Source organism: Pongo pygmaeus, chromosome 4, assembly GCF_028885625.2.
Source record: "Pongo pygmaeus isolate AG05252 chromosome 4, NHGRI_mPonPyg2-v2.0_pri, whole genome shotgun sequence".
NCBI classification, from domain to species: Eukaryota; Metazoa; Chordata; class Mammalia; order Primates; family Hominidae; genus Pongo; species Pongo pygmaeus.
In genome coordinates, this window is record NC_072377.2 from 44,034,573 (window position 1) to 44,062,484 (window position 27,912).

The 27,912-nt window shown below is 36.4% G+C and overlaps 1 protein-coding gene across 6 annotated transcripts in view; it reads left to right on the plus strand.

Annotated features, from left to right (window-relative positions):
• The window catches only part of NNT (nicotinamide nucleotide transhydrogenase), a 101,213-nt gene that overhangs the window by 18,657 nt on the left and 54,644 nt on the right, over positions 1–27,912 (plus strand). For all 6 annotated transcript variants that reach the window (XM_054486921.2, XM_054486924.2, XM_054486923.2 and 3 more), the window contains 6 exons: positions 1,753–1,841; positions 5,919–6,106; positions 22,596–22,729; positions 23,017–23,208; positions 23,769–23,922; positions 27,495–27,656. In XM_054486921.2, the coding sequence (XP_054342896.1) occupies positions 1,753–1,841; positions 5,919–6,106; positions 22,596–22,729; positions 23,017–23,208; positions 23,769–23,922; positions 27,495–27,656 (919 nt within the window). The remainder of the gene's footprint in view (positions 1–1,752; positions 1,842–5,918; positions 6,107–22,595; positions 22,730–23,016; positions 23,209–23,768; positions 23,923–27,494; positions 27,657–27,912) is intronic.

Here is a 27,912-nt window from a genome sequence, read left to right on the forward strand (position 1 = left end):
ATTGTGCATAGTTACTGCCTTTACTCAGATGGGGAAGGCCAGAGGAGGGGCAGTTATATGCGTGAGCACGAACAATGTTCCTAAAGTTATTTCCTTTCTCCTGCCCTTTCCCATACTATTTAGTTTTTAAAAAAGTTTTTATTTCTTATTTTTTAATAGAGACAGGATCTCACTATGTTGCTCAGGCTGGTCTTGAACTCCAAAGCTCAAGGGATCCTCCTGTCTTGGCCTCCCAAAGTGCTGGGATCACAGGCCCGAGCCACCTGCCTGGCCCTGTACTATTTCTTGAGCATATGCCTACAGTGTAACAGTTAGCAGTAAGCGCTTCGGTTAGATTCCATTGTTTAATGTAACAACAGTCTGAGAAGGCACTTTGATTGCTGTATTGCAGATGATAAGCAGCTTGCCCAAGATCACCCAGAACTGGTTAGTAACAGAGTCCGGATTTTGACCTAAGCTCTCTGACTCTTATTCGCTGTGTCTTTTTCTTTACTCCATGCTTTAGAGAGAAAAAGCAAATTTCTATAGTAAGATCTGCTGCTTTTGTGCGATTCTGTGATTCTGTTTTTTTTAATTATGTTTTTTGTTTTTTGTTATGTCTTGATTCAGGATAGCTTGGCCAAGTCCTGTGACTTTTACTTATTTTTATTTACTTTTTCTTTCTTTCTTTTTTTCTTTCTTTAAGTGGTGATGGAGCTTCTGTGTGGAAGAGGTTGGTGCTTTGGAGCCTAGAGCCTGCTTATTCCCTCTGGTCACTCTTTACCCCCTTTCCTATAGACTTACTCCTGTCCCCAAACACAGCACCAAACACCCCATTATCAAGATCAATTCACATGACCTCTGAGACACTGCCCAGAGCTCACTGGAGCACAGTCTGACTAGCCTAGTCTTTGTAAAGGCAGAAGGACATGTGGGCATGATGGGTGGGTGGCAATTTGTAAGCTTCACTGATTCGGTGGGTGGCATTTTTTTCTACAGGAACAAAGTGTTGCTTTCAATTGACTGTTTATGGGATACATAACAGGACTTTACTCTGGAAGGCCAGTTCCAGACTGGAGACAATGTTGTTCTTACTTTGTTTCTTAGAAGTTGGGGGTGGGGGGAGACTCTTGTTTCTGAGGAATTCTTTGGTTCTCTTGTTGCTGATCCTTGCATGATTAGGGACATTAGTTACATTGCTTCAGACTTATGGAGAGTTGCTCAAAATGGTTCAGAATTGTGGTTGCTCATCAGCTGTTCCTTTCAGAAGCATTTTGGCTCAAAATAGAGGTTGGGGTAGATGTTTCACCAGTGTTGTATCCATCTTTGAAATGTGTTTTGATGTTTGATGAACAAAGAAAAACCTTATCATTTGATAGGGTAAAGGTAGTTAGAATGCTACACTGGGAATTTTAGTGGAAGGAACTTTTAGACAGTGGAAAAGAATCTGTTAATCTTCAACATACGTAATGCTGATCATGCTTAGGTAGTTTTACACGGATATGCTGATTATTAGGCTATTTTTAGTGAATTGTTGTTGGCCTTTGCTAGCAGTTGTTTCTTTGATAAAATTTTAAGATCAGTGGTGGTTCAGTTAAAGAATAGTCTATGTACTCCATACAGTTACTAAGAGCTGATCATCATTATCACCATCAGCACCGCCATTTATTGATGCTAAACTTATACTAGGCACCAATAATTGTTTGCTGATGATTTTTCATTATTAGTTGATAATAAGCCTTAACACATAACTGGGTCTATCTTCTTTTCTAGATTCTGATAGTTGGTGGTGGTGTTGCTGGGCTTGCTTCTGCAGGAGCAGCAAAGTCGATGGGTGCAATTGTTCGAGGATTTGACACAAGGTGAGTGCTTTAATAGTGACTGATGTTAAGGTAAAAACATTTTGTTTCAGGGGCATATTATGCTTTCCTTAAAACTTATAAATTGAAGTAGCACATTGCAACTGGTCTATAAGCTCTTTCCATTTAAAAATGTTTCCACTTTTTAAAAGTTAATGCAAAGTGAAAATGTATTACTTTGACAACTCACAGCTCTGTTTTCTTGGGTGGATTGACAGTGGGACCAGAATTCTTTCTATCCTGAGTTTCTAACATGTTGCTTTACCTATTTCTGTTCAGAATGCTTTTAGGCACTAGTTAGGGCATGAACAAAGATGTTTGTGAATCTGAAGAAAGAGTAAAATAGCAGGCTGAGTTGGGGGCATGCCCTACCTTGAATGAATAGAAGCAAATAAAGCTGACTGGCACTTCACTTGACGAGCAGCACATGAATTATTTATGCTGCGTTATTTATGCTTCCTGTGTTTTATGTTAAGATAGAGCTGCATATATTTTTCTGATAATTTTTGAGCCCCTGGGTGAAAGTACTTGATTATGTACGCTGTGTATTTCTTTAATGCAGACATATACACATTTTCCTAGATTGTCTTTAAAGAGAAGTTTGGTTAAAATTCTTCTTCATTTCAGAAGACACTAGACACTGGATTTTATTAAATGTCAGTTGAGTATAGTTAATATGTGTTTTAATAATTTTTGAGGTTGAAAAATGTAGTTATTTATTATCAGCTGAGGGTACTGGAGGAATAATACTACTGTTAATCTTGAATATAGAATGATCAAAAAAGAAAAAAAGTAACCATTCAAAGTTGGAAGAATGTGACTTTTCAGAGTAAAGAATGTTCCATAGAATATGGTTAATAGTCTTTATCTAGAGTTAAAGTGATGACTGATAAAAAGCTGTCCTGCTGAAATGAGAAAATAAGGCATTTCCAAAGTAACCAGGACACAAACCAAGGATAGCTAGAGTTAAGCATGCCATTGATCCTGTCATTTTATTTTTACTGTTTGTTGATGTGAAGTTTTCTCAAGACCTCCAAGCCCGTAGAAAGCAGGTTAACTTTTCATTGTAGTGGACAGTAGTATTAAAATAGAAATGTATGTATTTGACCTAAAGGTGATTTGAAACTTGGTGGTGGGTGAACTACTGAGAATTTAGTATATTGATGTCATTTTTTAGATTGTGTACAGAATCAACAGCTAGAATATGGCTGTTGCTTATATTAGAAAAATATAAAAACTCAATTTTTCTTTATAATTTATTAAGTTAGTTATACAGGTATTTCAAGTATACAATGAAGAAAGATGTGGCTGAAGTGATTTAATACTTTTCTAAGAATTATAGCTCATTAGTTACTCTAGTCACTATTTTGAGATGGGTTTGGTTTCATATTATAAATATGAAATCCAAATGTATTGGAAAACATACTTGATTTTAAATTCTTGTTGGAAGATTGAGTGGTATGTATTTTCAGTTAAATATCCTAAAAACTTACAGACAGCTCATTGCCCAGTGATGTTTAAATGGTCTGATTTTTGAATTCTTTCAAACAATAACTAGGAGATACCCCTCTTAGCAATAGTGATTATCTTGCCTAATGCCTGTATCACAAAGTTTAAATATATAAAAACCTTGCTTTCTTTCCTGTCATAAAATAGTACATGATTATTCTTCCAATCCAGAAAAATATGAAAAAGCACAAGAACAGAAAATAAAATACCCTACAGTCTCACTGCCTAGAGATATTTTTTATGTGTTTCCTCATCTACACATTAATTAAAAATATAATTTTACTGTTCCATTTATCTTTTTTCAATTAACAGTAGATCATGAAGATCTTTCCTTACCTATACATGTTTTTAGTGGCTGCAGAAGATTCCATTGTATAGAAGTACAGCAATTTATTTAACTAGGCCTCATGTTTTGCTATATTTAAACAATACTCTGTAGGTCAATATACATGTACATGTACATACAGTAAGCCCTGTATCCATGTTCTATTATCTGTGGGTTCAACCAGATCAAAAATATTCAGAAAAAATGATTGTGTTTGTACTGAGCTAGTACCAATTTTGTTTTTCTTGTCATTATTCTCTAAACAATATGGTATAACAACTATTTACATAACATTTACATTTATTAGGCATTATAAATAATCTAGAGATGATTTAAACTATTTGGGAAGATGTATGTAGGCTACGTGCAAATACTACACTGTCTTTTATAAGGGGCTTGATCATCTGTGGATTTTGATATCTGAGGGGGATCATGGAACCAATTCCCCATGGATACTGAGGGATGACTTTATATCTGAGAACATACATTTATGGAGATATCTCATTATTTCCTTAGATAAATTCTAAGGAAATACTGGAGTCAAAAGATATACACATTTTAAATGCTAATATGTTATAATATTTTTAAATTATGAGATTATTTTATGGGCAAAGATATAACTACAAAGATTTAGAAATAGCTTATATTTCTAATGATGCATATTCATTATTGAAAAATACAGAGAAACATAAGGATGAAAGTGAAAATACCTTTTATAATTCTATCAGATATAATTTCTAGTGATATTTTGGTGTAATTTCTTATAGAAATTATATATATATAACTTTTGAACAAAAATTTGGATTATTTTATATACATATGGGTGTGTGTATATATGTATATGTGTGTATATATATGTGTTTATATATAATATATATGTCTGTGTATACACACATATACACACATATATGTATGTGTGTATATATAACATAAATACAAATATAAAATTTTGAATTCATCTATTTCTTATTAATATTGGTAGACAATTCTGAAGCTTTTTAAAGAACTATATCCCTATGGCTGCCACAAATGGAACACCATCTCAGATTGGCTTAAACCATAAGAAAATGTATTATTTCTTCTAACTGAGAATCCAGGGGGATGACTTCCTTTTCACATTAGAGTGAGATGCTCCTCCGTGCTATCAAGGACCAGTTTCTGTCACTCCTCTCTGCTGTCCTTGGCTTTGGCTTCCTCCTAAGGCTGATTCCACTTGTGGTTGCAACTTTACCTCCAGGGGACAATCTGGGCTACCCGATTCCTTGCTCAAGCCAGCAGAGGGAGAAACTGTTGCTCACCCATGGACTGTATGTCCTACCCTTTATGCATACTCTTGAACATGATGGTTGCTAGGGATTTATTGGCCCCGATCACGGTTTCCCAAACTTCCCTGATGACAAGGATGAACTGCAGCTCTTGCTAAAAATAATATAGCATCTGGCCTGCTTGCTGGAGATTATAATTCAGTGGGTCTGGGAAGGGGCCTGGGAATTTGAATTTTTAACAAGTACCCTGAGTGATTATTGTCATTAGGGGGGTTTGAGATTTACGATAGTGGAATGGATATTGACGAGTTAATGCACGTCCACCACAGAGCTGAGGTCTTTGTTGGCTCTGGTTTTCCAACCATGAGACAGTACTTGGGTAGCATTTATTTATTTATTTAAAACTGAATTTATTTTTATATAATTTAAATGTGTTGGCTTTTCACATTTTACCCTTTACTACTATTTATAGGTTACTTTTTGCAAACACAATTTAATGAGGACTGGTTGGGGGGCAAAAAAAATCACTTTATTAGAATAATTTTACATATAAAGAGTTATTTTTGTGGGAAAGATCTCTAGTAAGAACAAATTCAGAATATTTACAAGTGAAAAACCTCATCTTGAGTGATTTGAATGATATCAAATCGTGATGTGTATCAGGTATCACATCATCATCCACATCGGGGTCATAAGGAACACAATTGATTACTGGAGTTGGCAATCGTGAAATTGCTTTTGCAACTTAACTAAGTAGAAGTTGGAATTCTCAGTAGTTTTTTTCTTTCAGAAAAGAATATTCTCATAAATATGTTACTTGCCTTTAGAAAAAAATTGGAACAATTAAGTACAACATCAAAGGGACTGTTGACTTTTGAATATATAGTTTGTTGTTCTTAAAAAGGTATATGTAAATGATGATCTTGACTTCTTTATTAGGGCCTGAAATAACTACTCTTTCTACTTTAACAATCACCCTAGAGCTGCAGCTTTGGAACAGTTCAAGTCTCTTGGTGCTGAGCCCTTGGAGGTGGACTTGAAGGAATCTGGTGAGGGACAAGGAGGATATGCAAAAGAGATGTCCAAAGAGTTCATTGAAGCTGAAATGAAACTCTTTGCTCAACAATGCAAGGAGGTAGACATCCTTATCAGCACAGCACTTATTCCAGGTATGCCATTAAGTAAATGGTTATTTTAAAAGCACTTTTACTCTTTTTTTTTTTTTTTAAAGCAAGAGTGAATGATTGCTTAACATTTGAATTTAAGGAAGGATCTAGTACTTTCTATTATAAAAGTACTAGAAAATGAGAAAACATATGACAATATTCATAGTCATTAATAATTTTCTTCAACTATTTTTTCTGTGAAAAATGTTTTTTTTTGAGATAGAGTCTCGCTCCTGTTGCCCAGGCTGGAGTGCAGTGGCGCGGTCTCAGCTCACTGCAACCTCCGTCTCCTGGGTTCAAGCAATTCTCCTGCCTCAGCCTCCCAAGTAACTGGGATTACAGGCATCCGCCACCATGTCTGGTTAATTTTTGTGTTTTTAGTGGAGTCGGGGTTTTGCCATGTTGGCCAGGCTGGTCTCAAACTCCTGACCTCAGGTGATCCGCCCACCTTGGTCTCCCAAAGTGCTGGGATTACAGGCGTGAGCCAACGCGCCTAGCCCTTTTGTGAATTTTTATATAAGTTCATAGATTATACTGTGTGTACAATGTTTTTTTTTTCCTAAGAATAAAACACCATTTATTTAGAAAAAATTTTTATTACTATTATTTTCTCTGCAACTTAAAAATCTTCAATAGCTTTTGGGGAACAGGTGGTATTTAGTTGCATAGAAAAGTTCTTTAGTGGTGATTTCTGAGATTTTGGTGCACCTGTCACCTGAGCAGTGTACACTGTACACAATGTTTAGTCTTTTATCCCTCACCCCCACTCCCACTCTTAACCCCTGAGTCCCCAAAGCCCATTATATCATAGCTTAGCTTCCACTTTTAACAATGTTTAGTTTTTAATTCCTGAGTTACTTCACTTAGAATAATGGTCTCTAACTCCATCCAAGTTTCTGTGAATGCCATTATTTTGTTCCTTTTTATGGCTGAGTGGTATTCCATGGTGTGTGTGTATATATATGTATATGTATGTTTATCTACTCGTTGGTTGATGGGCATTTAGGCTAGTTTCATATTTTTGCAACCGCGAATTGTGCTGCTATAAACATGTGTATGCAATGTCTTTTCTATATAATGACTTCTTTTCCTCTGGGTAGATACCGAGTAGTGAGACTGCTGAATCAAATGGTAGTTCTACTTTAGTTCTTTAAAGAATCTCCATGCTGCTTTCCATAGTGGTTGTACTAGTTTACATTCCCACCAGCAGTGTAAAAGTGTTCCCTTTTCACTATATCCATGCCAACATCTGTTATTTTTTGATTTTTAAATTATGGCCATTCTTGCAGGAGTAAGGTGGTATCTCATTGTAGTTTTGATTTGCATTTCCATGATCATTAGTGATGTTGAGCATTTTTTCATATGTTTGTTGGCCATTTGTATATCTTCTTTTGAGAATTGTCTATTCATGTCCTTTGTCCACTTTTTGATGGGATTATTTATTTTTTTTTTGCTGATTTGTTTGAGTTCCTTGTAGATTTTGGATATTAGTCATTTGTCAGATGCATAGTTTGTGAAAATTTTCTCCCATCCTGGGTTGTCTGTTTACTCTGATTATTTCTTTTGCTGTGCAGAAGCTTTTTAGTTTAACTAAGTGCCATCTATTTTCTTGGTTTTTGTTACATTTGCTTTCTGGTTCTTGGTCATGAACTCTTTGCCCAAGCCAGTGTCTAGAAGAGTTTTTCTGATGTTATGTTCTAGAATTTTTATGGTTTCAGGTCTTAGATTTAAGTCTTTGATCCATTTTTGAGTTGATTTTTGTATAAGGTGAGGGATGAGGATCCAGCTTCATTCTTCTGTATGTGGCTTGCCAGTTATCCCAGCACCATTTCTTGATGTATGTACAATATTATATTCATAAGCAGGTTCATCTGCTCAAACCCTTGATAAATTGATTGTTAATTTATTTACATTTTCTTTGTTAAGATACTACCTTCTCCTTGTAGGAAATTCAAACTGTAGTGATAAATAAGAAAAAAAAATACAGATCATTTGAAGTTCTACCAGAAAAATGACTGTCAGTAATATTTTGATAATATTTTTCTATATATGTGAGAGAGAGATAGGGGACTTTGTATGTATATGTATTTATGGAATTTTCAGTGTATATTTTTACTTATGGAAATGACCCTTTGTCAGTTTTAAATTATTTCCTTTGACATGTTTTCAGCCAAATTGTGAGCTTTTTGATGGTAGGAATTACTTTCTATTGCCTTTACAAATCTCCTTCTAAAGAGTATTTTGTACTCAGTGCATGACTGATGTCAAACCAATAAGTGTTTATTAATCAGTAAGCAGTAGCTTGATCTAGCAAGATTTGGGAGTGAAGAAACTGTCCACTTTTTATAGTCTCACCTCTTCTCTTCACCTATCCTTTCCTTTTGTTATTGAATAATGAATACCATACTGACTCTAATTTTTTCCTTTCTGAAAGAAAGTGGGTCATATAATGAGAGCTTAAAGGGTTCTTGGTTGCTTATGTTAGATCCTAGTGAAGGAGCCTCACTTTCTCTGAGGTACTGTGGAGAATTAGAATTTGCTTTGTCATGAGGCTATGAAAGAGGAGAAACTCTTCTCCAGTAGCTTCCCCCACAACAAAAAACCTGGCTAATATAAACCCAAGGACAAAGAATTGATTGGCATCAGATCTGTGAGCTTGTTGGGGAAAACAAGCCTCCCAAGTGTGTTTTTCTTTCTGTCCTCTGTTAACCCAGGTGATAGGTGAGCTGGTCTCTCCAGATAACCTCATCCCCCCAGAGCGGCTAGATGAAGCAGACAGGTAGGAGGCTGATATGGGGATCTCGGCAGGACTCAGGCAGTGGGAGCATCTGTAAGTGTAGGAATGAGGCCTGTGGTTGGTTTCTGGAGGTGCATGCAGATCAGACAAACCCCGGACCCAGGATAGTGTTTGTGAAATCTGTCAGTGAAGACATAACTCATGCACAAGCAGTGTCAGGAGAGCACTTCAGGATTCATCCTTTCTTTGTGTGGCAGTGGCTCCTGCCTCAGCTGTTTCACAGGTGGTTCTGAGGAAGGAATGGGGTGACATATGCTGCAGCCACCATCTGACCTCTGAGAGGCAGCTGCGCATTAGGGGGGATGTTATGAGAGGATTAGATGTAACAAGTGGCCAGTAGAGGGTGCTAAAACATTTACTCATGGAGTAAGCCATGTGGCTAGGAAGCTAGTTTTATTTAGTCAACTCATACTCTAAAGAGCTAGAGATAATTTTTTTTTTTTTATTATACTTTAAGTTTTAGGGTACATGTGCACAATGTGCAGGTTAGTTACATATGTATACATGTGCCATGCTGGTGTGCTGCACCCATTAACTCATCATTTAGCATTAGGTATATCTCCTAATGCTATCCCTCCCCCCTCCCCCCACCCCACAACAGTCCCCAGAGTGTGATGTTCCCCTTCCTGTGTCCATGTGTTCTCATTGTTCAATTCCTATCTATGAGTGAGAACATGTGGTGTTTGGTTTTTTGTCCTTGTGATAGTTTACTGAGAATGATGATTTCCAATTTCATCCATGTCCCTACAAAGGACATGAACTCATCATTTTTTATGGCTGCATAGTATTCCATGGTGTATATGTGCCACATTTTCTTAATCCAGTCTATCATTGTTGGACATTTGGGTTGGTTGCAAGTCTTTGCTATTGTGAATAGTGCCGCAATAAACATGCGTGTGCATGTGTCTTTATAGCAGCATGATTTATAGTCCTTTGGGTATATACCCAGTAATGGGATGGCTGGGTCAAATGGTATTTCTAGTTCTAGATTGAGCTAGGGATAATTTGAATAGAGTATATAGATTTATTATTGATTACAGAGCTAGATGTCAGTGATAGTACTCAAGGTTTATTTTATAAACACATACTGACTTTCAGGGCCTTCCCCTCTCCCCATAATATTTTATTTTTTATAAGTAGCTTATAGTTAGTGTACTTTAGTAAAAGGTCAGACTGTATGACAATCTTGAAGACTAGTTGAAGAAGTTTTATTAATCTGTTCCACTAAGCCTTTCTTGTTTTCTGAAGCCACGATCTTCACATTAAACTTGCAGAAAGTCCTTGATCAGTACCTCAGCCCAGAGCTCACCCTCAAAAGGCTGACTGAAAAGGGCCTTTACTTTCTTTTGAAAAAAAAAAAAAATGAAGAAAGAAAAAAGTGAATTAGAATATTATATGGAAAAAGGTGATTTTTCTAAAGATCTTTCCTATCTCTGGGGCACTGAAAACGGAAAGCATGAGCATTTAACAAAAATGACTGAAAGAATACATGAAGGTACAAATGCCCTTTGGAAAACAATGTCCTTGGCATTCTACCTTTACTGGTTTATGTCCTGAGCCTTTGCCTAGGTCCCCTGATGGTGTATCTGACTCTTGAATGACCCTCAGAGCAGAAATTGTTCTGAAGTTTTCCTTGAGTGGATTCAAAGGGGATTAAGTCAAATGTCAGAAATTCTCTAAGCTAAGATTTGCAGACTGAGATCCCTGGAAGGCTGGACTGAAGGCCTGGTGTGGATAAGAATGTTGAGAGGTAGACACAGGTAAGTAACTAGTTTCAGGGAGCAACTTTACGGAGCTAGTAAATTTTTATTGTCCTAGGTATACGTCACTTGGTGGTCTTGAAAAAACAATGAACTTGTACTTACGTAGTTTGTATGTGGAATGAGATAGTTCTGTAGCTAGCTAGTGGTTATGCTGCCTGACATCTTATACTGTCATCTCACCCCCCTATTGGGTTGAGTGATGGGTTAAAGGTGAGAATTTCACTTAATGCAGGTAACTTGAGGGTGGGGCCAAGCTGACAGCCCCACTTTGTGGTGCTGTGCTCACAAAGGAAAGCTCTCTACTTTCCTGTCCAGCTCGTTGACCTTTGGGGCTACCATTAAAAAGTACGGCAACCCTGCTCTCTGGTAATGTTCAGGCTGTGCACATAATCTTTTCTGCTAAGCCTTTTGGGACACAAGATTTTTTAGCATCCCTAGTGATCTGAAACCCTTTTAGAGAGACTTGTCATAGACATAGAATAGTTAATCAGGAAGGGACTGACTCAGGTTGAAAATCTGATAAGTATGTTGGGGAGGGGAGTACGGTATGGGGTGAGAAGGAATCATGGTGATTTTGCACTGACTGTCTTGGGCAAATTTCACCTAAGTTCCAATGAGAATGAAGAGAACTATGTAGCACATGCTAAGTTTAACCTGACAGAAACCAACTTTTCCATTTGAAATCTTTCTGATGACCACTTAATTAAAAATTCATGAGCATCTTAAAGTCCTATACCTTCCCAGCTCTCCCCTTTCCCACCTCAGGTCTAGTCCTTATTAATTTAGGGGAACCATAGCTATTTTAAGGCCTGGGTTTTTGTTTAGCAATGATGACAGTAGCTTGGGCGACTTGGGTTGCCAGCATCATTAGATGAAGCAAGCCATCTAAATTGAACAGAGTTGGATCATAGTCTCCCACTCCCCAATTACCTGTGGTATAAAGTTTGCATTCCTTGGAGGTATTTCTTGGCTTTCATTATCTGGTCCTGATTTAGCTTTTGGGTCTGGTGTTAAATTAATATCTTATTCTCTGGGCCTGATTTCAGCCATGTTGACTGCTATTATCTCCTCAAATGGGCCAAGATACTTTTTTGCCTTTGCACATATTGCTCCTTCTCTTTGGAATGCTATCCTTGCCCTTACCTGCTTTTTGAAATCCTACTCAACTCAATTACTACATCCTCCACAGTTTCTATTGCCTCCTGCTCAGCAGTAGTGTTCTTTTTTCTTTTTTCTGCACTCAAAGCACTTTGCTTGTTCTTCCTATTACAGCAGTGCTTAGTCCCATCATTCCTCAGTTATCTTGTCTCCCAGTGAGTGCAGCAGGAGTCTTTGATTTATGCCAGCGCTTGGCATAGTGGTTTGTACACAATGGTGGCTTAGCAAATGTTGCTGAACTAATAATTCTGGATACCTTCCTTAGGTCTTGGTTGGTACAGTTCCCTTCACTTTTTTCAGTGCTATCCCCAAATTCTGATAGAACACTCTGTTGGTTCACTTTTGGATAGAAACATTGCAGAGGCTAATTTAAGCCTGGGAACTTAACTTTCTTAAATTATTCAAAACTGGAACACATGCCCAGTCTGCAGTTTGAGGTGGTTGGCTAGCTAGACCTCTCAGGAGATAGAATTAGGAAGTAGTGGAAGGGCTATTTGGGAATTAGAAAGTGTCATGTCAGAGAGGAAGGAACATATTCATTGCTCGATTGTAAATTAAAATACCTTACACCATATGTACTTGTGTCTCTTTTTAGGCACAATCCAGATTAGGGTGGCCATACTTTTTGTTTTTATCTATACTTGTTAGGATCTGTAAAATACACCCCTCAAAGGATGTGGACTTCTGTGGTAATTTTCCAGGTCTCTGGAGAATTGGGTGGGAGGTGTTTTCCTCCAATATACAAGTTCCTTACATGTATGAACCTGAGATGTTGCTTTGTTCTCCATCTGTCTTGTTGAATTTATCTTTCATATGGAGTGGAAATATAGCGCAAAAGAATGACTTTCCATGGTAATTGTTGAAACCTGTGCTTTCGGGCAAGAGAGTAGTTGATACAAAAATAACTGATACTCTCTAGTTGTGTAATTCCACAAAGAAATATTGTTTTTGATGACTAAAGTTTTTCCCAAAAGTAGGGATTTATTATTCATTTTCTTATTCTGTATGCATTATGATCACAAAGGACAAAACTATATGCTATAGATCAGTTATTCCCAAATCTTTTGGAATTATATTACTTTTTTTGTTATCTGATTCATATTCTGTAATTCCTTCCCTTCAATGTATTTTGTGATTATATAGACTTTTATAATATTGTTATATAAAGTTTCATTTGTTTTGAGGATATTGAAGACATTTTGAAGAACAGAGAGAAACTTAAGTGTTGCAACATCAAGGGTTGGTAACCACAGGCTGTCTACACACCTCTTCGTAGCTTTCAATGCAGATAAAGCAACTTGTCCTCAAGTGGAAGATGCCAAAACTGTGATGTTTTCCATTGCTATTTATCAGTCTTGTTCTTAGGGTGTATTTGAGCACACTTTGTGAGTGACTGGGCCAGATTTAACAAATGTTCTATTAGGAAAATTTATGTCATCGTTATACTTTGGTTTGGTTTGGTATTTCTCCAAAAGCATGTTGTAACATTTGTATGCATTATGCTTCCTTCCTGGCTTTCCCTGGGTTGTAAAGGATTGGGAGACTGAGGCTGTCTTTGGCAAAGCAGCACAAATAGCGTTACTGCTAATGTACTAGTACTTCCCTACCATATGCATTGCTGTATCTCCTTCCTTCCATTTTCCCTACAGTTTCTTGTGCTTCAGTATTAGTTAGGGTGGTCTAGCCCTAAATCTATGAGTTTTGCTATAACAGATCAATCCAACAATGCATAATGGCTCTGATGTTACAGAAATTTACATCTTGCTTAGTAATAGGTAGGTTCACATATTGGTGGGCAGCTCTTTTTCATATGGTCATTTGGGATTCGGGTTAGGACAGTGTTGCCATCATCATTATCAGGCTATGAAGGTTGCTCTGAGACTGTCTCTATTTAAGCCAGCCAGAGGGAAAGTGGGATGGAGGAGTGTGCATGGAAGGCCAGGAAGTGGTACACATCACTCTTGCTTTGCATTCTTTTGCTAAGACTTAGTCATGTGGCCAAACTTAACTGTGAAGGAAGCTGGGAATTGTCTAGCTCTGTGCCCAGGAATAAGAGAACATTGTATTAGTGTGCTAGGGCTGCCATAACAAAATACCACAGACCTAGTGGCTTAACCAACAGAAATTTATTTTCCCAGAGTTCTGGAGGATAGATGTATAAGGTCAATGTGTCTGTGGGGTTAGTTTCTTCTGAGCTTCTCTCCTTGGCTTGTGGATGGCTGCCCTCTTGCTGTGTCCTCACATGGTCTTTCCTCTGTGTGTGTGCATTCCTGGTTTTTCTTTTTATGCTTCAATTTCCTCTCCTTCTAAGGACACCAGTCAGATTGTCCTAGGGCCCACCCTAATAGACTCATTTTAACGTAATCACCTCTTTAAAGGCCCTGTCTCTAAATACAGCCATATTCTGAGGCACTGGGGATTAGGGCGTCAACATAGGAATTTTGCAGTGGCCGCAATTCAGCCCATAACAAATGTAGATTTTTGTGCACAGCTAACAGCCTCTTTCATCTTCCCTCCTTTGTAATTTTATGTGTTAATGTTTAATCTGTTCATTGGAAAACAGAGGAAGAGTCATATATTTAGAGCCAGAGAGAGTAGATTAAAATTCTGGTTCCACTACTTAACAGCTGATTTGTCTCTCTGAATATCAGATTCCTTATCTCTGAAATGTGGATAAAAATTTCTACCTTGCAAAGTTGTTTTGAGGAATGAAGAAAAAACCCAGTGCAGGGCTGGGCATAGAGAGCATTATTGTAATTCTTTCTTCCATTGGCGATGCCTCGTCTTCTGGATGGTACTCAGGACACAAATCTTACTGACTTTTGCAATAAAAGTCCAGACATTCTCAAGGATTATGTGGACCATTGAAGATGGTGCCTCATGAATCCACCCATGAAGTTACATAACCAGTATTTATTAGATGGCAATGTGGCATGGGTTTCCCTGGGGAGAAACATGACTTAATTGTTTTTGATATGAATTTGCTGAAGATATCCATTTTATTAAGGCTGTTTTCCCAGTTAACCTCATTCTGACCTAAGTTGAAAGACATGAGAAAGAAAATAAGCAGTACTGTTTCTATTTTTTTAAAACACTTTTAAATTCTTTTGTAGTAACAAAATAATAACATCAGAATGTGTAATACAATTTTATTGCTTCAATTTTTAAAGGATTTTGGTAGCTAATGTACATCTATACATATGTTGGAGAGAATTCAAAGAATGCTATAGTTTCTATGAGAATATATATTTCCTTATTTGTGCTACCATTTAAGTTTGGAGAATTCCTGTAGCCTGTGAAACCATGGTAAAATCTTGACTAATTTTGCTTTTTATTTATACAGAATTTTGCAGCTATGAGAGGTAAATTATTAAGTTAATCCTTTCAAAATTTTTATAAACATGTTCTTAAATTATGAGGTAAAAGCTTGTTTTTAGGTTTCTTCTTTAAATAGATCTTTAGGGATTTTTTCTAATTTTCTAAAATATGCTGCTGACTAATCATATTTCAGAAGTATTACATTTAGAAATATCTCAAGGGGTCCAGTTTGTAAAAGCCAACTATTTGCCAGCCTGACTTTCTGTCTGGTTCCTTATACAAATAATTATGCAGACAAAGTTTTCCTGTGGTTCCAGAGATAAAGCTCACATATAAAGTACTCTGCTTGACTATTTAAGCTTGGGCCAGAATCTCTTTAGGCTCATGAACACAGCTTTCATATCTATGATAAACAGAGTAGAGGGGTTGCTCTATGTACTATGGAGCCGGCCAAATCAGAGACTGATTAGATAATGGATCAGTGGATTAGATGTTCAGCACTTTCTTGCCATATTCTATATTTTACATAATCTATTATTTCTTATTCTCATATGCATACATATATGTATAAAAACCCTTTTGTTATCATTGGTAACATTTTAAAAGCTTAAGACTCAGTACTTTAACCCCATCAGTGATTTTGAAATGCTAAAAGAGATTTTGTTATGGATCCGTTAGGATGCCTTTAGCTGCCAGAAACAGAAATTCTAATACAACCTGCCTTAAGGTAGGTGATTTCTTGGGTTCTGTTAACAGAACGAAGTCCAGTTATAGCTGTGGATAGGTGTGGGCTGGGACACTCTGACTGTGCTCCTTCATGCTTTCCTCTCTGAGTTGGCTTCATCCTCAGTGCTGCGCAGAAGGCAGCAACAATTTCAGGCTCCAGTGTGTACAACACAATATCTAGAGGAGGTAGTCCGGTGCTGACGGCACCCTCTTGAAGAGCAAAAAGAAGGAAACTTCTTTTTCAGAAATCCTTAGCAAATTTTCCCTCATTTATATTAACCTTGATTGATTTATGACCATTTCTGAACCAATCCTTGTAGGTAGGGCAATGATATGCACCTGGGCTTACACCTGGATTTCTGAACCAGTCACTAATAAGGTGATAAGATTACCCTTAGGCCTTCCAGGCCTGCCTCTGGAGTGGTGATATGATTTGGTCGTGCTTCCACCCAAATCTCATCTTGAATTGTTGTTCCCATAATCCCCACGTATCACAGGAAGGGCCAGGTGGAGAGAATTGAACCAAGGGGACGGTTTCGCCCATCCTGTTCTCGTGATAGCGAGCTAGTTCTCATGAGATCTGATGGTTTTATAAGGAGCTTTCTGCTTTACTGGGCACTCATTTCTTTCCCCTTCTGCCATGTGAAGAAGAACATGTTTGCTTCCCTTTCTGCCATGATTGTAAGTTTCCTGAAGTCTCCCCAGCCTACAGAACTGTGAGTCAATTAAACCCCTTTCATTTATAAATTACCCAGTCTCGGCCAGCAATTTATAGCAGCGTGAGATCAGACTAATACAAGTGGTTTCTGAGGTCATGTCTCCCTGAAGCTTGTGGACTGGGTGGAAAAATGAAAATCAGCATAGTGATAAAAGGAGAAAATGGATACTGAGTAGATACTAACAATACTCAGTGCAACATTGTGTTGTTATAATGAAGCTTCTTACAGTGTAAATGATAAAGTTCAGCCTATCTTTCTTTACCTCCTCTATTTTACATTTAGTCAATATAGAGACTACATTACATTAAAAACTGTCCTTGTCTGCCTAGTTCTTGTTCATGAGAAATCTATTTTGGTTTGGATTAATAGATTCTATAATTCATATTATTTATTTGCTACTGTGGAGCTAGATATCTCATGTTCTTGTTAAAGCAGAAAGTTTTTTTTTTTTTTTTTTTTTTTTTAAGACACTCTGATGCCTTACAGGCCAGGAAGTTAGGAATTTCTCCATCTGATTACATGCTGTTGAATAATTCCAGTAAATGATGCTGAATGCTCCTTGGAATCATTATAAAATTTTGTGGTAAACCCATTTCATCTTCATGTCTTGTTATTTTTAATATTTTTAGTGGTTTCTTCTTAATTAATTAATTAATTTTTTCTTTTTGGTATGATTAAAGTGTGAGGGCTTGGTTCTTTTCCCATTAAGATAGAATCTGGGAATTTATTGATTTCAGATGATCATGTTAGGCCTGATTCATTCAAAAAGATATAATATATTACAGAATTTTCTGGCAAGTCTTTAGTCTTTGGTAAGACTAAAAGTCACACATTTAGCTGTGTGACTTTTTTTTGAATTTAGTGCTGTAAAGAAGGCAATGATATATTCTTTTGCTACATAGCGATGAGTTGTTAAAGCTGTTTTTAGAAATTAGTAATTTGTTCTCTAGTCACAGATGAGAAAAAGCAAAAAACAAAGCAGAAGTTAGTTTTCATAGCAGCTCCTTATTTTAATACTTTTAAAATTGCATCTTAGTATTCATTTATTGAGAAAATACATGGTTGAGAAAAGGTACTATGAATTCAATAACATTTAAAAATGAATTTATGTGAATCACAGCCATATGTGCATATATCAATAAATAGTACACATGCATGAGGCAGTTTTTCAGTCTACAGTCAATTCATGGTGCACATGGAGATTCAAGGATGCCTTACACTAACCTGTGGTACCCTTATTCACTCTAAATAACTGCCAACCACTTGGGAAACTATAATTCAAATTTTTACATGAGTGCTTTAAATATCCAACTCTTCTAGTAATAAAATTGTTGAACAACCTTTGAATGCAGCCACTTTTAGTTGTAAAATATTAGACTCTAGAGCCTAAGTAAAATTTTTCTTCCTCCATCCACCCTGCACATGGGAGGCACTAAGTAAGTATTAATTATGTCAATGAATGAATGAATATGTGAATGATGACTGTAAGAGCTTGACGTCCTACAGTTTTCTTGGCAAAAGTGTGGAAATAAGTCCCTCTGAGAGGGAACTGAGTAACCCTTCCAGGGGAACTTAATGTGCACGAACGAGAAGGGATCAAGAAATATTTCATAAAGTTGGATATCATGCCAAATCCTTCACCCACAGTTGGTATTGTGTCAGAAAATATTTCTTAAAATTTTCTCTCCTTGTTAATTTTATTCTGTCACAGTGATTGATTTTTTTTTAAGTGGGCTGGTTTAGGAAATATAATTATCTTTTTGTGTATCTCATCTTTTGCAGATAAATGATAAAATTAATGGAAAAGTTAAAGCCCAATTGGGCTTTAAAAATGCCTCTCATCTGCCTTCTTTTATTAATTTTCCTGTTTCTTTTGCAGTTATATCTAAAAATACCTGATGTGCTTATTATTATTTTCTTTTTTATAAGCCTTTGTCAGAATGATGTACTTATTTTGTCTTTTATATCTAGGTCTTTCACCAAGCTGTCTCTGGGGTGTAGAGGGCATCTCTTTATATTTGAAGAATTTTTAAACATTGGATATATTCATTTCCATGTTATACATGTGGAAAATCTGGACACATCTTCCTGTTTGTATTCCATGTTTAGTTATGCCCATGTCTCCCTTTATTGTGTTTTGGTACACTCCTTGAAAGACTGCCCTAACTGCATAGCTTCATTTGTTGTAGAAGGGAGGGCAGGTGACTTTGAGTCAGGCTTTTCAATTGGTAAGTAAGTAGGTTGGGGTTTTTCTAAATTCTTCTAGTTCTCCTAGTACCAACTTTTAAACTGCCACTTCTTCTTGACTTAAAGGAGAAACTGGTTGTGATTATCCAGGAGTACTTTTATTTTATCTTTAAAATAAAAATGATATGTGGCTTTTATTAGAGATGCTGTAAAGTATAAAGTAGAAAATAAAGATCACCTGTGATCTCTCCACATCATACTAAGAGTGAACATTTTTTTCATTTGTTTTTACTGTTTTTATTGAATTTTCCATTTGTATTTATTGTTCACTTATCTATAGGAATATAGTGTTTGTTTTAATTGAAATTTCTGTGAGCTTTTCAATTTTTATCTGAGAATTGTAATATATACATTTTTCATATATATCATATATACACATATATAATATATACATTTTTCATATATATCATATATATATTTTTTCATATATATCATATATATATTTTTTCATATCTATTGATGTTTTCTTTTGTAATTTTCTTCATTTAAATTTAGGAAGTGCTTTTTTATCCACAGACTGGAGAGATATTCCCCAAGGTTTCCTTTTTCCTCTTTTCTTTCACTTTTTGGATTGATTCTCTTCTTTTACAATTAATTCTTATTTTTCTAGAGTTTAACGTATGGTATTAGGTTTGGGTAGATATTTTTTACCCAGATACCTAACTAATCATCTTATTACTTCTGTTCTTCATTGTGTAATGCTGCATTTATTATGCATTAAACTTTATTATATTAGGCTACCAGGGTAAGGTAGTATTTTGAAATTGTCTTCTCAGTCTTTCTCTGGACCTATTCTTTTGGGGTTTTGCTTATCTGGAGCTTTTATTTACTATTCTGCTTCTTTTTTGGCTTTATGTTTTTTCCCTTCTGTTTTCAATTTTTATTTCTGCACTTTCCAGAATTTTCAAAAAATTAATCCACATGTGAATGCTTGAAGGCAGCTGCACTGTTACATTCATGATTGTATTCCCTGTAGCCCTTATTAAAAACTTTTAATTTTAAAATTAAAACATTTGGGAGATAAGGAAAAGCACAGAGAAGAAAATAGTCTCACCACTCAAATATACCCTGGTTTTGTTAAATGTTATATGATATAGAATTTACTACAAACTGTATCGTATATGTAATGTATTATGTAATATTAATCTATGTATATATAAATGAGAAACATTCATGTATATAAATAATATCTAAACTTACATACTATTTTGTTATGTGCTTTTTACTTATAATAATTCAATGTCTTTAAATTTTCTCGTGTGACTTAAGTAAAATTTTAAACTTGTTATAGTGATACCCTTCAGTCTGTATACCAAATAAGTTAACCTATGTGAAAGAATATGCTATTGTTTTAAAAGTGATTGAATTTCTGAGCAATAATTGGGACAAAATACCCAACTTATCTCTATTAAGATGCAAACATGTACATGTGTTTTGCAAAGTTGTGTTAGCCACTGTACAGTTGTTCTGTGGAGGTTGAATGAGTGAAATCAGAGGAGATAAATGGGTTGTATATTTTGATGTTTCTAGGGAGCCTAAAAATGGTTTTGGCCATTTGATGTCTCGCAAAGTGGTAGCATACAGTCCAGGGACTGATCCTTAGCTATGGATGTCTCAGGAGAAAGAAGGAATCCCACATATCTAGGGCAGGAGAAATTAGTTAGATGCCAAATCAAATATGTGCAATCATTGGCCAAAGTTGGGTACAAATAAGGTGGGAGGAAAAGCTGTGCTTAAACAATGGCTGGTAAATAGAGAAGAGGCTCTGGCCCTAGAGGGTGGGGTTGGTGATGACAGTAAATACCTGGAAAGTACAGGTAGCCCTTTAAATGTGCCCCTTTATGTGGAGGCGGCCATATGATCCATAGCTTTAAATCACTGGAGAGCCAAGCAGCATGACCTTTATTTTGGGAAGAGTCCTCAGATGGATGTGGTTTGCTTCCTCAAATTCTCATGGTTGAGTAAAGTTTAGTTAAGTATTCAAGGTGCCTTTGTTAGATTACAGTACGGAGCTTAGAGGAAAGGAATACTTTTGGAGAATTTTGAGAAGTGGTGAAACTACCAGCACTTCAGGGTGTTGTCTCTGGGCAAAATGTCTCTTGATTCTTGCTCTTTCTTGGAAACCCAAAAGAAAGAACAAGAGATCTTATAACAAATCATGTGGCAGCGAGCCCAGTGTGGCTGAAATAGAAGGTCCAATGCTGCAGTTTTGAGAGGGCATGTTAGAAAAAGCACTTCACCCAGGGTGAGAGGCATTCAGTCCCAGGAGCCTTAGGATTTGGACTTTATCTCGAAACTATACAGTTTGTAGCAAAAAGAAGGAAGTACTACATAAACACCTCACTTGTATCTTCACAACCTTTTATTTCCACATGTACTACAAATGTTATTTTTCCTTTTTGAATCAAATTCTTTAAACACAGAATTGAAAGCTTTCAAAAGAAGAACTAAAGATAATCAGGCTACTAATGCTCTGCTTTCTTTTTATAAAAAATATGTATATTTTAAAGAGATGGAGTCTCACTCTGTTGTCCTGGCTGGAGTGCAGTAGTGCAAAAATAGCTCACTGCATCCTCGAGTTCCTGGGCTCAAGTGATCCTCCTTTCTCAGCCTCCTGGGTGGTTAGGACTATAGGCATGTGCCACCAAGTCCAGGTAAGTTTTTTTATTTTTGTAGAGATGGGGTCTTGCTATGTGCTGGTTTGGAACTCCTGGGCTCAAGTGATCCTCCCCACCTCAGCCTCCCAAATTGTTGGGCTTACAGGCCTGAGCCACTGCACCCAGCCATGCTCTACTTCCATACTACTAATGTCACAAGTTTATTTCCTTTATCTTTTGATTTAGGTATTTCCATTGTTTTATGAAATGTGAACACGATAGTATGCTGACAGTATAAGCCCCTGTTGAACATATTGATGTATATTAGCTCAAAAAGTCCTAAGGTCTGGGTTTTCATCTTCTATGTAAGAATTAGTGAACTTCTTAAAAACACATTGTGAATTTAAAATGTGAACTATTAAATGAGGAGAATGCACAACATGAGAACAAGGACTTTTTTTGTTTATTTACCACTGTATTCCCAGCACTAGGCATAGATAGGGCTTGACTCACTATAGACACCAATACATAGTTGTTGAGTGGGAATAAAAGTGTATGAGGGAACTCCTAAACCTTTTGGAGTTGTAGGATTCCACTGTTTTGATTTCTTGGCAGTTTCCTGTCTCTCCTCAAAGTTTTCTGTGTTAAATTAAGGTAGGTTAATATGATGTGTTAGAAAATCTGGTGACATATGTTAAGATAATTGGCAATGTTCTGTTTTGTAATTCATAAATTAGTATTAACTGTACTCTTGACATTGGTGACCTTTATGAATTGTTCAATTTGGGTGCATATAGTTTCCATAGTGGTTTATTATTATGCATTTTTTAAGAAACAGTCAAACTGTTTATCTCTTCATGAATCCTGTGGTGTATAAACCGGGTGGGGAGAGCAGTGCTGAGATTCTCATGCTTAGCAGATGGCAGGGCCTGCTTGCCAGCCACATGGCTTCCTCCTGCACACTGCCTTTGCTGCTCACACTCATCATATTTTTTTCCTTAAGAGAATGCCCAATCTCACCCATGCTATGGTGTTTAGGGGTCTCTTGGAAAGAGTTAAAATTTCAGATGTTAAATTTCTGAATGCCCAGAGACTACTGTAATAATTAGACTTTAAGGCATTAGAAGATGATAATATAACTTGCGCTGCTTTCTTTGATTTTATTAGGTAAAAAAGCTCCAGTTTTATTTAATAAAGAAATGATTGAGTCAATGAAGGAAGGTTCAGTTGTTGTGGATTTAGCTGCTGAGGCTGGTGGAAACTTTGAAACCACTAAGCCAGGAGAACTCTACATTCATAAGGTATAGCAAGATGTATTTTCTATCTGTGATCACTTCTCATGTCTTGAGTTATGAGGGGGTGTTTATTTCTTTAAATATTTAGAGACATTGAAGCTTGAAATTTTAAAATTAAAAATAGGCATATTGAAAGCTCCTGTTGAAATATGTATTCATGTTTATGGGTATGTATATATATTTATAAAGATATATAATTTCAAAACTTAGCATTGAATATGAATGATAATTGTTCTAGAATGAATGTGAACATAGGGTGATAGACCTTTTTGACTATAATTTTGTTCATTTAGGGAATTACTCACATAGGCTACACAGACCTGCCCAGCCGAATGGCCACTCAGGCCAGCACCCTATATTCCAACAACATCACCAAACTCCTAAAGGCCATCAGCCCGGACAAAGATAATTTTTATTTTGATGTGAAAGATGATTTTGACTTTGGTACGATGGGTCATGTCATTAGAGGAACTGTAGTGATGAAAGTAAGTATAGAGATCTATTCCTTCCTGTGCTTTTAATGTAAATTTGTTTTAGAATTTCTGCTTATGGAAGAATTCTATTTTGGAATTGAGACATATTTTAATAAGGTATTGGTATGACAGCTTTATGCTGATAAAAATTATTTGTAAATGCAGAATGATTTAAAGAAAAATATTTCAAAGACTTAAAAGTACATGACTTAACCAAAAATATACACTGCTTTTGAAAAACAGAGAATGAACAAAGAAATTGAATAAAGTAAAAATTAAACATTCCCCCCACTTATCTGCTTTCAAGGGTTTAATTTGCACTCTTGCATATATGGTCCTGTGCATATACAAATTACATATATATGTATGTATATGTAACATGGATATTAGTATTTGTATACGCATGTGACATATTTATGTAAAATGATGTTACAAATTATATGAATTTGTATATTTACATAAAATTATATTTAAAAGAACAGGGTTTTAAAAAATAGTAAAGTATATTCTTTAAGCAATTTTGAAATGCTGGATTGACTTTTTAATACGTACTATTTTCTAATGTCTATTAGGATGGTAAAGTGATTTTCCCAGCTCCCACACCGAAAAATATTCCTCAAGGTGCCCCAGTAAAACAAAAGACAGTGGCTGAGCTGGAAGCTGAAAAAGCAGCTACCATTACACCCTTCAGGAAGACAATGTCAACGGCTTCTGCATATACAGCAGGTGAGGATACCATTTACCAGGGTTTAGTCTTGATTGTTTGATTTTGCAAGTTATATATATATATATCTCTCTATAGATATATATGTAGATATATATACACATATATATCTACATATATATCTATAGAGAGATATATATATATATTTGTTTATTTATTTGTTTGAGACGGAGTCTCGCTCTGTCGCCCAGGCTGGAGTGCAGTGGCGCGATCTTGGCTCACTGCAAGCTCCCCCTCCTGGGTTCACGCCATTCTCCTGCCTCAGCCTCCCAAGTAGCTGGGACTACAGGCGCCCACCACCACGCCTGGCTAATTTTTGTACTTTTAGTAGAGACGGGGTTTTACTGTGTTAACCAGGATGGTCTCAATCTTCTGACTTCATGATCTGCCCGCCTCAGCCTCCCAAAGTGCTGAGATTACAGGCGTGAGCCACTGCACCTGGCCTGCAAGTAATATATTAATTGTCAAAATTAGTAAATGAAATGCTGTTGTCTTTTTTGGATTCCATTAGTAATCGGGCCTGACAGACTTGGTTTTTCAGCAACATGTTACTTGTCCCACCTCTACGGAATTGGAGATTACATTTATTGACTCGGTAAATAGAGGCACTGTGCTAAATACTGGAATGAAAGCATGTGAAATAATATGCAGGCAATAAACATTTTTCCTTTTATAGAAAACATTTTAAATACAGTCATTTATATATATACTAAAAATATACATATATGTATTTTTGAGACAGAATCTTTTTCTGTTGCTCAGGTAGGAGTGCAGTGGTGTGATTATGGCTCACCATAGCCTCAACTTCCTGGGGTTTAGGAAGGAAGCTTCTCACTTCAGTCTCCTGAGTAGCTGGGACTACAGGCGCATGCCACCATGCCCAGCTAATTTTTGTATTTTTTTTTTTTGTAGAGACAGGGCTTCACCGTGTTGCCCAGGCTGGTCTTGAACTCCTGAGCTCAAGTGATCCTCCTGCCTTGGCCTCCCAGAGTGCTGAGATTACCTTTATCTACATCAAATGTATTGAGAAGCGATGTATGCCATATTGTGCTGGTGTTAAATGCATATAAATATAATTACGGTTTTTTCTGTTTATTTATTTATTTTTTTTGTGAAATATCAGTTGTGATTATCTGCACACATGGGTAAGACAAGGGAAGCAAAGTTTGCCTTGAAGAATAAATACTACAATATAGGCTATAGCCCTTGAACATTTGACTAACATTTTAAGTTACTCAACTTGTAAAAAAATTCAATATTTTCATTTAAATCTCTTTCTTTATAATTTAACATAAATTCTTTTTGTAAAATTCATCTTCACGAAAACACTAAATAATTTATTGTAAAGTAGTGATTAATATTCATTCTGGCTATGCGTTGTTAGAGGCTGAAATACGAATATTTGATTTTAAATTGGTTTCTGTCTCAAAGAATGAATTAAAAATATTTAGATCTATTCAGAGCCAAAACAAAAACAAAACAAAAGCAAAGTATAAAGAATTAAGGACCAGCACCAGGCGCATAGAATTCTTGTAGAGTCATCATTCTCCAAATTCCCATGTGAGTCCAGATGTTTTAAAGCTAAACATGTAACTCTCCTTGAATAAAGAGTAAGTCTCAGCAAAATGACTGAAAAAGCCTCTAGTGGTGAACACTGTGAGTAGATGAAGCAGTGTCCCTACTTGCACTTATTTGTTAAAAAAACAAAAGAAATGAGGTTATTGTGTTGTACATGGAACATATTATGAGTAGGATTGTAAATTTCCATTTCTGTTTCAGATTCATAAGGAAATGTAGCAAGGCACATATAATGATTTATTTTTCTCAGTTTCTCATATATTTCTTGAATCAGGGCATATTGCTTCTTAATATATATGATAGTGGCATATTCCAGTGAATGAAAGGATGAACTTATATGTGTTTTTCTTTATCTTGAACTCCCTCTTTCATATTAAAAAGAAGCATTTTTCTTTTATATGTATCAGGAATGTATTTGAACAGCATTCTTCAAAGAATGTGATTTGCTTTCTCTTCTTTTGTCAGCCTTTCTCTTCCTCTATTATACAGATATGGAAATATAGTCTGACATACGTTACTAAATATATTATAGAAAAGACATTAGTTTATTAAATAGTTGATAAGAAAACCTTCAGGTGTATGATGTAATTTTTATCATAGATGCCTAACACAAAGGACTGTGGATTGTGATAAGGTAGTGCTTCTTGACTAATGTGGTCATGATAATAGCTAGCATTTAGTGACTCCTAGGCATTGTGCTAAATAATTCACATGCCTCAGCTCATTTATTTTTTACGAGAATTCAGCAAAGTGGGTATATTATTATTTTCTTTTCCAGATAAAGACAGAGAGGGGTGATAATTTTACCTATGAAGACACTGAAGCACAGAGAGGTTAAGTAACTTGCCTGAGATGACACAGCTAGGGAGCAGCAAAACCAGGATTCAAACTAGACTGACTTAAGAAAACATATTCTTATTCACAACCCTATGCAACTTCTCTAATTTTTAACTGGAAGACAAAATAGTGTTGTATCTAACTCTCTCACCAGATGGTTAATGGGCTATGCACTGGAACCTTGGATACATGATATGTGGGTAGGAAAATAAAACTACAGTCATATTGAATGATTTAATGTAAAATTAATGTCAATCCCTAGATATTCCAGTGGTGCCACTTCCAAAGTAATAGTTTACATCAAGGAAAAAGGTACCTTATTCAGGAAAGTTAACTTCTAGTTCCCTGGTCACCCACTGTCATTTTCTTTTTACTGACCACTAGGTAACCCTTTCTTCTGTTGCAGAAAAACTGTCCACATGTTTGCTATCAAGGAAGGTGATAATTAAAGATGTATGTTCAGAGCTGTTTGTATTCTGCACATTCTTAATTTAATTTGTATTTTTTTTCCTTTTCTTTGTAAAATCCTGTTTGCTGACTTGGTGTTGAGGCTGGAGCTGACTGTCCTGGCCAACAGTCCAGTCCAGATTCAGGAGCAATTGCAAAACTTGTGTCCCGGGTGGGTGGAAGCCATATGTTTTGGGGAGGTGCTGGAGTGAATGAAATTCTTCTTACTCTTTTAAAACCCCTATTCTTCAGCCAAATCTGAGAGTGACGTAAAATTGGCCTCATAAAAGTCTTGTCTTATAAAGGTTGTGTCTTGCCCAAGTAGAAAATGCTTTGGTAGATCCTCTGTGGGCCTGTAATTGGGAATAAAAATGCTTGTATAAACACATGTGGCATTGTCAATAAAAGTTAAAACAGGGAAGAGGACAAACTACACAGAGGAAAATGTGCAAATTGTTATTAAGGTGACTCACAAATATTACTAGATCTTTATAGCTTATTTTGGGGGGGTGGTCAGAAAGTTGGGTTTTGTCCATGGTATTCCTCCATCCCCCCAATTCTCAACTGTCAAATGTCTAAAAAATCTGCTCATTACTGGCAAGGGAGTGGAATTTAAAAGCATTGACTATTCCACATATTTATGTATGTGCTTTTAATTTTACTGAGATAACTGGATGTCAGCTCACACACACTCTTTACTCTCTTTCTCTAGGTCTCACAGGGATACTGGGTTTGGGCATTGCAGCTCCCAATCTAGCCTTTTCTCAGATGGTGACCACTTTTGGCTTGGCTGGCATTGTGGGCTATCATACTGTCTGGGGAGTGACCCCTGCTCTCCACTCACCACTGATGTCTGTGACGAATGCAATCTCAGGTTTGTTCCTCTCTTGTTTTTCCTAATCTCAGGTTTTCATAGGGTTACTCAGCTCTAGGAGGACTATCAATGACGTTTATAAAGTGTGTTTTCAAGTTGTTTTGCTTGGCATCTGGGTCATCTGCTTTGGTGATCTAAGGGCTCCCAGACTCCGAGAGGGTATGGGATATGGGCCTGCAAAGTAAGAGGCCGTGGGAGTGTGTCAGCTCTTTGGGTTGCTCCCATTTCAAGCAGTGCAGAGCCACTGTCATTTCTT